The following is a 10,973-nucleotide window of genomic DNA, read 5'->3' on the forward strand; positions in this document are numbered from 1 at the left end:
AGGGACTTGAATGTCCATGAATTTTGGTATCCAAGGGGAAGGGGCTCTTAGAACCAATTCCCCTTGGATACAGAGGGATGACTGTACTTTTAAGCTTGTGCCACTGTATATAAAATAACTGATGCTAAGGGCAGTGTTACTGTAACAAATGCAAATGGCAAATAATTACAACAACAAAAGGATTTGTAAGCTCCAGACAATTTCTTAATAGAACATTTCTGTTGCTGAGTGGTATGCCCCTGTTTGAACGGGACCAAGGAATTTCTAACATTTGCTTCATCAGATAATCGGACGTAGAAGAAGGATCCCTGTTCACCCTCCCTTACTCTTATCTGTGTTGCCTCTGTCAGACCACAGTTCAAAACTTCCTCCCATCAGGGAGTGTCCATGATTCTACTTCACTACTCCGGTCCCCTGGTAGATGTTCTCATAGTAATGGAGACACTTTCCTCACTGCCCTTATTTCCATTTATAATTGTCTATTCTGTTAAGTGTTTGTTGAGGGTATATCTTCCCTTTAGGATGTGGTCTCTGTGAGAGCAAGGGGCATGTCTGGTAGGGCCTCAAGAAGTATCTGTTGAATTAGCAGATAATATCATACCATTAGTCAATAATTAGTGGACATGTGTACTATATTTTTTTAATATTTCAATCTGTGTTTGGTTGAATCTGCAGATGTGGAACCTGCAGATAGAGAAGGCCAACTATACACACTTCATTATTTTAATTGTATCATTTTTTATAATTACTGCTGGTTCATTTTTCATCAGTGCATTGTTTTAGGCACAGCCACTAGGCCCAGCGCTAGTTAGTACTGAGCCTGCGTGTAAACTCCCACTCACAGGATTCAGCAATCAGTGTGAGTCCAGGCGGCCTCCAGTCCAGCCCACCGCTCTTCAGGAGACGTCAGGAGGCCCGGTTCAGCATCACCCTCACGCCCGCTGCCAGTTAAGGACTACCGTAGACTCAGAGCCCGTACAGGCAAAGGTCATTGGCTGCATTCCCTGCCTCTCTGTGGCGCTGAATGTGCTGCTTCTTTCTGCTACGCTCCTGTTCCACGTTCACGGGGGTCCCGCCTACAGGGTCTGCATTCGGCCAGCTTTCTGGCTTCTTGGTCAAATTAAATGAAAAACAATAGGAGGCAGTGGGCAAGGTTCTGTGGATGGAGTGTGTCCATGATACACGCAAGGGGATCTGATGACAGTCCAGACGGGTTTTTTGAAGACAGTAGAAAGAGAAATTCTCTTTTTGAGTCAGTGCCTTCCAGAATTGTCAGATTTTCAGGTGCATTACAGTGTTAGCATCTTGTCTAAAAAGGACAAAAACCAAACCTTGGCCTTTTTGCTTTTAGCCAAAAGCTAGAAGCAAATTATAAATTTCTTCAGACCCATAACTGAGGCAGTGGGTGGTTCTGTATGTATGTTCAAACCCACCGTCATTAGCTTAGGCAACAAGCTTGGGGTCACTTTCAAAACCCAGGACAAAGAGGAAACCATGAGTCCCTTAATGACCTGGGAGGATGTGCATGACAACCTTCAAGTCATTTGGGGTCATTAGGTCTTGAAATTTGATGTGATGAACCACCACATTTCCTACTGGCTCTTCTGGGCCTTGGAAGATTATGAAGAAAAGAGGGCGTGGCTGAAAAAACCCATGCCTTTCCCCTCTTCTCAGTGTGCACTGTCCTCACCTTGATGGTCCCTACAAGTCCTGGGGGATGAGTGTCGTCCCTGCTGACGGTCACCGTTCTTCCCCTCCCGCCACCCTGCACCCTGGAAACGCCTGACAGGAACGTTTCCAGCTTTGGGGAAAGACACCAAAACAAATGCCCTCTATGTTATTATTTAAAAAGGAATTTGGAGATTGTGAATTTCTAGTTACACTATGTGCCTAAAAATCTTTATCAAGTCATTCATTGTCCATAATGCTTTGAATTGTACGAACCAGCATATGAGAAGATTAGATCAATCATTGCTCTCCAGCTGGGGACTTGAGTCAATAATTCAGATGAAAATTGAACTACAACAAACCTTCCCCCGTCACTGTTTGAGTTCCCAGGTGTTAAAATGCCTTCGAGTGTTCAGAACTGGGCACTCCCATTCTCGCATCTCTCTCTCTGAAATTTGTCAAAATAGGACTTTGGGCTTCGGTAAGCTCATTGTAAAACTGGATCCATTCCACACATGCTGAGGATCTGTAATAATTTAAAATAAGTTCCTCTTTTGGATGAAAGAAATGACCATAAAATGTACAAGAGTCGTGTATAATGCACACATTTTTGAGGGGAAAAATAAGGATGTGCATTATACATGGGTAGTACGAAGTCCCATGTATATTACTAATTATTCATGGGACTTAGTACTAAAACATGAGGGGCCATTGTACACGGCAAAATACAGCAGTTTCTTTCAGTTTTTTTTCCTCCATGGGGATTTCAGTATGATCCTCTTATGGTTGTCCCATGCAATTAAAATGACTCCTGACTTGGAACTTTATTTGCAACTACTAGCAAAAAACAGGTGTGGGGGGCAGGGACAGGGAGGAACTACTAGCTTGTAATTTTATTACATCAAGAGGAAGAAACCAGAATTCTCCCAACCTTCTAAAAGAAAAGAGCCAATTTATCATATACTTTATTAATTGTACTTTTTATTATTATATATAGCCATTTGAATGTGCTCTTCTTTCTCCTAAATTTAACATTCATCCTTAAATCTCAGTCCAAACATTATTTTCAAAAGATCAGTGATCTGTAGTTCTGTGAGTATATTATTCTTAATGAATTCCACATACTTTCCACATAGAAAGAAATCATTATCCAAGAGAAATGAATTTGATTCTGTGAGTATAAAAGAAATGGAAAAGATTTAAGCCACACAAAAAAGAAGCGACAGACAGGCAGACAGAGAGAAAGTCTCCCTAGGCAGCCCGAGCACAGAGAGACGCTGTCAAGTTTGCTGCAGCAAGGCCCTGCGTGGGGGGAAGGGCAGTACAACTGCTCGATCAGGGTCGCAATGTTCAAGGACGCTGCAAGGCCACATGGTTTTTGCCTGGCGAATTTTCCTTATCCATCATTCCTATATTACTCCACACACATTTTTTTTAAGTAATTAGTAATTAGACATTAAATGGAACTGAAAAGCAAACTTTTTTCTAAATTAAATCTAAAAGAAATGTAATGCAGCAGGCTGAGTGCTTAGATATGTGAGATTTTGGCCACTCTTAGTGATGTTGTAAAATCTGGATTTAAGCGTCCTTCAGGCAGGCCTGCGTTTTTCGGTCTAGTTCACCGCTTTCCATTACATCTCCACAGCCTGATCAGACCGTGTGCTCCTGTAATCCTCTCAGAAATTTCTGTAAGCGAGCTGTACTTTGGATACTACTTGGTTCCCACTGTCATGATCAGTGTTAGGGATACGTAGCAACGGGATACAGTGCCTTAGGTTTGCCATCGTCAGGGAACTGAGGGTTCTGTGCGGCCACAGCAGGAGGGTTTAAGCTGGGAAAGGGAGTTAGCCAAAACCTCCCTGAGTCCACCTAGGTTTTCTAGGGGAAGGGTACCGAGGCTCAGCATAAGCCAAGATTAGAATCAGTTTGATTCTTTGAGTGTAAAAGGAGTGGAAAAGATTAAGCCAGAGAGAGAGAGAGAGAGAGAGAACGTACTTAGGAAGTTCAAGCACAGAAAACTCTGGAGCCAACAGTCCCTCCTCTCTGCTCCTGGATGTTAGAAGAGCAGGGACGCAGAAGAACGGGACCAGAAAGAGCAGGCATGTCCATGACTAGACAGCTCACGCTTACCGAGCACCTTCTCGCTGCTGGGCCTGTGCTAATCGTGGCCTTTCAAAAAACCTGACCTTCTGGGATCCTTTGGAGAGAAAAATGCTTCACGATCATGCACTACAACAATAGCTTAAAACCTCACCAAGCTCATTTGATTCACCCACGGGGCCAAATGGGGTTTTCTGTGTGTCTGAAGCAGCATATTTTTACCTTGTAATGACTAATAAAGTAGGGCCACACAGGTCACTGATGCATAATGAATGAACTCACTAATTTGATTCTTTAATAGGGAATCATTTTACTAAGAAAACTTTGAGCCACGTACTAATATGATCTACCCATGAGAATTAAAAAATCGAAAATCAAACAGCAACCAGGTTGTTCCTATCTGACGGCCACCGGCGTCCACATCATCGGTAGGTCACCCTAGAGTGAAAATATTTAGTAGAAAGAATTGAAGGTTCGAATCTGCAAACAAAAATTTACGTTATTGCTTTACCAGTTAATTAGCTTTTAGCTCCCCATGAACTGCCAGGTTTCAATGGAAAGGGCTGTTTATGAAATGCTAATACTACTAACTCCATCCTCATAATATGGTTGCAATATTTCATAATAGAAACAAAAAAAAGAGTAACAATAATCTCAGCCCTTTTTATTTCTACTGGCTTTTATTTAAAATGGCCACTTTCCTGCAACTACCTGGATATTTCAACAGTGTTCTCCTATACTTACATTCCAACTCTAAACCCCATATTTGGTTATTATTTCTCCATTTACTTTGGTAGAGGCACTCGAAAAGCCGAAGCTGGTGGCCTTCTCTTGCTCTCCTGGAATCTCCATGCCATATTCTAGTTCGGTGAACTTTCTTTCTCCTCTTAGACTACTGAGTGCATAAGCTAGTGTCAGGGTTTTTTCCTTTGGAAAGAATGCTTTGGATATTCCCAGGTGGTTAACAGTCCACCACCTTAACATTGGAATTTACTCAGGTCACAAAGTCGTTTCATGGAAGATGAAACAAGATCTCCTACCCACACTAGTCACAATAATCGGAAATTGCGCAGTTGAGATTTTTTGGGTTTTGGCAGTTTCTCACTCTTCTTTTGATGATGTCAGCGGTGAGCTGAGATTTAAAGTAGCCCCATTTTCCCTTCCCAGGGTAAGCCTGCGATGCTTCTGGGTCACTGAGGGGTGTGATTTGCTTTTCTATGTATGACTATAGGACAAGGACATTCCTGCAGAACACACACTTGTCACTAGGAAAGGTGCAGAAAAGGAAACAGCCCTGGAGTTTAAAAATTACTGTATAAAAATAAGGCTCACTCTTTATTGTTCAATGCCGTATCCTTTAAGCAAAATGGAACTCTGTTAACCAAGCATTTTTCTTTTCTTCTTGGGAACTATGTTAGGGTGGGGAATAGAAAAAAGGAAAGGAAAACGTCATAAACCAAATGCTTAACGAGAATTTGCCATTAGAACCACGAGCACATGGGTGAGTCCGGAGAGTAACTCCGGGCAGCCGAGAAGCCCCTGCCTCCGCCCAGGGGAGCAGCCGACTCATGGGCGTGCACACGGCCCGCGTGGGGGAGGGGTCATTCGCAGGCGCCTCACCCCCCACGACCGCACTGCCATTTCAGCCTGCGAACACCTGTGGTGTTTGCCTACCAGAAGCTCATCGCCCTGTCTGTTCCAGACATACGGCAAGGTCAGCGTACGGACCTCTCTTTTTGGCATAGCTGTTTACTGTTTTCCCGCCTCACTGGAAACTGTATATACCCTCCGCATTCATAGCGTTTCATAACAATCAGCTTTGCATAGCGCTTTTGTTTCCCGCGTTCTTCCCACATAGCCCCGCTCCGTTCATCTCCGCAAACCCTCTTCTGACTGTTAAAGAAACCTAGACTCAGAGGGATTAAATCATTTTTCTAAGACACACACGTGCCCACACACACAGAGGAACCAGAGGTCCACTCTTGGGACTTGAGTCCCACGCTCCTCCTGGGGACTTGCTGCTGGGGACCAGCAGCCGTGCCGTCCCCCCACCCGCCTCGCCCCAATGCAGCTGAGATACTGGGCGCCATGCAAGACACACAGTGGTGTTCAGTAAATATTTTTTAAATTTGTAAATGAAAAAGTAAATGAGTAATACAGCCTCAGGGATTATCCCATCTGACAAATCGTGATTTCATAGGTGATGAAATAGAAACTCACCAAAAGTACACAACTTGCTCAGGAATCATTTGTTCTATACTTAGAACAAGTTCCCCTTAATAATACCCACTGCTACTATTATTTTTTTTATGATTGTCATTATACATTTATGTTTTTACCCCAGTCAAGTCTGGTGTATATTCATAAATGTTCTTATTACAGTTGCTCAATAGGAAAACAAATATCCTGGTACTTAGAGAGGGGAAATCTCCCGAATATCAACATGCATAGTAGCCAAAGAAATTGTGCTATATTGCCATTTCTTAGGTAGTTAAAATAACAGTCAACAGCCCAGAGCAGGACAGAAAATGAGCACGTTGTCTGAAATAACCAGGGGTAGGTAGTGGGTTTCCCATTTCCATCAGCTTCACTCTCCTTGAATGCTGGGAAGTCCCGTCCCTCTCCCCCAAACTCTGAACTCAAATGATTAAGCTTTGAGTTCCAGCTCCACCATTTAATAACTATGTGACTTTGGAAATTTGGTGAATGACTTCACTTATAACCTAATTTCCTAGGGAGGAAATTTTTTTTACAAAGGATGGCTTTGAGCATTCAGTCAGACCATTTCTGCAAAGCGCTGACACATAGATGCGGCTCTCAGTATTCATTTCCTCGGCGGGGCCGCCAAACCCATCATAACGGCCGTTACTCAGCCCTCGCTTGATGGAAGTGTTTCAACACTAACTGGGTTTAATTTCCAAATTTTATAAACTTTTAAAATTATTCTTAAGAGTATGTTTGTTTAACATTTCCTCTAAGCAAAATACTACCATAAATGAAACATACACAATGTGTGATCATTGGGCAGAGATTAATTGCTCAATTATTATGTCCCAACATATTTTATAGCCTCTATTTCTCAAAAGATTTCAGATTTGAATTTATAATACAGCATCATTAAACCAAATTTGAAAGCTAATTGATAGCATATCATCTCAGCAACATTCTTCCTGCCTTCTGCATAATTCATGAAGCCCAGGGCATTATATCTTCCAATTAAGTGTTTGGTTATAGTTCTTGCTTCCATGTATCATCAGTACCTATCATGAGCTATTTTTCTCTTATTTTGTAATTTCAAAAATTTTATTGGAAATTGGTATATCCTGAGTCTCCACCAAAATAAATGTAACCTGTTATTAGTAATAACATGTTGTGGATAGGTTTTATTATCTGTAGCCATTGAGACCTCTTAAAAATAAGGCACACAAATCACCCCCTCTTTAGAAAAAAAATTACACATCACTTAATCTTTGGGATTCATGATGTCAGTACTCATCCTTTATTTTTAGCTTGGCCAAGGAAAAGTCATCCAAGAGAGAAAAGGGTCAGCCTATCTGCAGAGCCACCTTAATTCTATTCCCTGGGCCCAGAATTCAACTCAGCACAGCCAGCTGTGGGCTGACTCTTCTCACACTCTGCCTCCCCTTTCTCCTTCTCAGGTCAGTCCCTCACCCCCCATGCAGTCGCCACCCTGCCCCCGACAGTCTGCCCAGCTGTCATTTTCAAGTGCCTTAGTGTCCTGAGTTCTATTGCATTTTGGCAAGTCATGCGTTGCCTGCATTTAAAAATTCTTTCTTTCTCTTATTCATATTGACACTGCAAATTTAAGGTGACATCTTGAAATTGTGGGTGTTAAGAAGCATCAATGAAATGAAGTTATACAAAAATATTTCTGGCCTATATAGCAAGTTCTTAATAAATATTATCTACTGTTTTTAGCTCCAGTTTTACCATGAATTCATCTGTAATTAGGCTCCTATTGTGAGCACTGAAATTCTGTAATTAATCCCCTAATATTATTTTATATCTAGTACAGTTTAATATGTTATATATTAGTTTTAAGACTATAAATTCTTTAAAGGGCATCATGCCTTCTATTTCTCTGCATTTCTTAAGTAGAAAAAATGAAAATAGTACTAGCAGCAGCCTATCATATCATTACATCATTATAGCAATCTCCTAAGGTTAGATCATCATGCCATGTGGTACATGAAGAAACTTAAACTCACAAAGCATATAGTGGCAGAACCACAGTTCACCTTGAGATAATGCAAGCACAAGGCCAGTTCTCTTAGCCACTATGATAAATACAAAGTTGACCCTTGAACAACATGGGAGTGCGGGTCACTGACCCTTGGATGGTTGAAATCCATGTCTAACTTTTGACTTCCCCAGAACTTCGATTGTCTCTTGGTAACTGTGGGGATTTGTTCCAGGACCCCTTCAGACCCCTAAATCTCAAGGTCAGTGTATGCAGTTGCCCCTCCACATCTGCAGACTCTCAACCTCAGACTGAAACAGTGTGGATATTTATTGAAAAAAAAATCCGTGTACAAGTGGACCCACACAGTTAGAAACCATGTTGTTCAAGGGTAGACTGTACTACCTAACCTATGTGTCATAGCGCCCTTATATAATAAACATCAGTAAAGACTTACTGTTTTGTCTCATTTCATTCTTCTCCCATGTAGATGGACCCACATGAGAACATCTTACTGAGCACCCTTGAGATAAAAAATGAAATGGCCACCTCTGAGGCTGTGATGGGCCTTGGGGACCCCAGGAGCACCATGCTGGCCTATGACGCCTCCGGCATCCAGTATCGGAAAGCCGGGCTGCCCCGGCACAGTTTTGGCCGAAATGCGCTGGAACGACACGTGGCGCAGAAGAAAAGCCGCCTGCGGAGACGCGCCTCCCAACTGAAAATCACCATCCCCGACTTGACTGATGTGAATGCCATAGACCGGTGGTCCCGCATATTCTTCCCAGTGGTTTTTTCCTTCTTCAACATCGTCTATTGGCTTTACTATGTGAACTAAAACATAGCCTTTCGCGGGAAGCAAGGACTAGATTCCTCCTCAAACCAGTTGTACAGCCTGACATAGGACTTGGAAAACACATCAACCCAGGACAAAAGTGATGCTTAAATACCTTAGTTGCTGGCCTATCCTGTGGTCCATTTCATGCCATTGGGGTTGCTTCTCCTAAGTAATGAATGCAGGAAGGTCCTTGTGGTTTTCCAGTTAAAACGCAAGTGATTTGTACACATGCTGGCAAGACCGAGTCTCAGTGTTCCACTTTCTGTGCTTAGTATGCAGCCGACGCAGAGGGGAGTTGTTTAGAAGATATTCTTAGAAGGCTCACAGGCATGGTCAGCCACTTCGCTGAGAAGTGGTCCTGTCCAGACTCTCCCGTCGTCATTCCTAAGGTCAGCTTGCTGCGGCGGCAGCCACATGCTTCTGAAACATCGTCCCCAGTGCCACGTGGACACACTTACGGATGGTGGTCTGTGCCTGTCTCATTATGGTGATGATGGTGCTGTGGGAAGGTAATTCCCACTGGTTTCTAGAAGGTTCTCTCGTGTAGTTCAAACAGGATAGAAGGAGTCAAGACAGACATTCAAGAAACCAACTTGGCCAATTTCAGATTGCTTGAGCACTGGGAATCAGCTCTGACGTCTTCCATTTTGCCATTTAGAGATCAGGAGAATTCTAAACGTTATCACGCATGATGGCCAAAGAAATTTTTTTTAAAACACTATGTCCTAGGTGGTTAAAAGGAGAGTTGAAAACCCAGAGCGGAGTGGAAAATCCAGAAATGAGTGTTGTAACAAAATTAAAGCAAGCAAGCACCATGACCCTTACAGCCCCACGCAGCATCTGGTCTATACAAGTTGTGAGCAGTAGCAAAAGGTAGAATAAAAGATTTTTTTTTTCCGAACTTCACAAACTTTTGAAAGCATACCTCCAGAGGCTTGTATAGTTTATCTGATTAAAAAACATCCACAAAACAGAAAAGTTAGCCAAATTAGAATTATCTTAGAAGTAGGTTAGACTGAGAGTTATTCAAGTGCACTAATACAGAGCACAGACGGAGTGAGCAAACAGGTTGCTTTTTTCACACACCTGCTGTCTCTGCAGCATTTTCCCCTGTAAGTTTATTTCTGACTTTAATAGGGTATTTCAAAAGAAGGATTTGTTCATTTCTTTAAAGGATTAATGGTTCTTCCCAGCTTTTCTTGCTTCTGAAATTCTGATTATATTCTTAGAAGACAGAAAAAGTAAGGCTTTGGAGAGATTGAGTGAACTCTATTTCCTTATGTGCAATAAAGTTCACCTTGGCATTTTTCATAGCAAGCAATACTTCAAAGCTTATGTGCACAAGTAGAGTTAGTTTGTGGGTTTGTTAGGTTTGATTTTTTTTTAAGGTTGCTTTCATTGCATATGTTGCAATCTCCCTAATCAAGGAAAATATGCAAACAAGTGGAAAACAGGATAACAACAAAGCCACATTAACTTGATGAAGGTTATGAACTTCAGTTGATACTGCAGAAAAATATCTAACTGATAATCAGGTGGGCACAATGTGCTGTTTTTATTCAATTTTTAAATCTTGTCATTGTGCTTCCTATACTAATTGGACATATACGTCCATATGTGGGACAGTAAAGAGAATAAGCTAATATGTTTTATTTCTATCAATATGAGGTTCGTGGAGAAAATAGTAAATTGCTAAATTTTTCTTAAAGTTTGATTTGATTGAATTTTTTCTCATAGGATAATTTTGCTATTTCTATTTAAAAAACAAAAAGCACTTCTTCTCAGAGTGATATTCCTAATTGTGCGTAGTAGCCAAGGCCAGTATCTGTGCATGGATAAAATGTTATGTTTTTCCCCTGATGATTTAGCTGCTTGGAATGTGATGGAGTCCTACTGCCCTCTGTTCCAAGTATCTGAGAAGAAGAAGAAAAAAGCTGAGTCCTTAGCTTTGTGAATTTGCCTCCAGATTGAGTAGTATTTTTTGCTCCCCACTGGCATCAGGGATTGTGGCCCTTATTTTTTGATTATACGCTTGAACACTTCTGAGTATGATCTTTGGGCAGAATCCAACTAAGTGTCTGCCCAGGGGCTCAGAGGAAAGATTCTTCAAGTTTCTCCAGGGACGCGCTTTCTCCGAGGCGATGATTTCGGGGCATCACTGATAAA

At 41.9% G+C, this 10,973-nt stretch overlaps 1 protein-coding gene across 2 annotated transcripts in view; it reads left to right on the forward strand.

Annotated features, from left to right (window-relative positions):
* GABRB2 (gamma-aminobutyric acid type A receptor subunit beta2) overlaps positions 1–9,849 on the forward strand; it is a 182,233-nt gene extending 172,384 nt beyond the window's left edge. The window contains exons 10-11 of one of the 2 annotated variants that reach the window (XM_054568090.1): positions 7,278–7,427; positions 8,460–9,849. In XM_054568090.1, coding sequence (XP_054424065.1) covers positions 7,278–7,427; positions 8,460–8,807 — 498 coding nt within the window. In that variant the 3' untranslated portion in view covers positions 8,808–9,849. The remainder of the gene's footprint in view (positions 1–7,277; positions 7,428–8,459) is intronic. The other variant, XM_054568092.1, reaches the window with a different exon arrangement.
* Positions 9,850–10,973: the final 1,124 nt, after the last annotated feature.

Source organism: Pteronotus mesoamericanus, unplaced genomic scaffold (assembly GCF_021234165.1).
Source record: "Pteronotus mesoamericanus isolate MK-2021 breed Mesoamerican mustached bat unplaced genomic scaffold, CSHL_Meso_final contig_2, whole genome shotgun sequence".
Taxonomy (NCBI): Eukaryota; Metazoa; Chordata; class Mammalia; order Chiroptera; family Mormoopidae; genus Pteronotus; species Pteronotus mesoamericanus.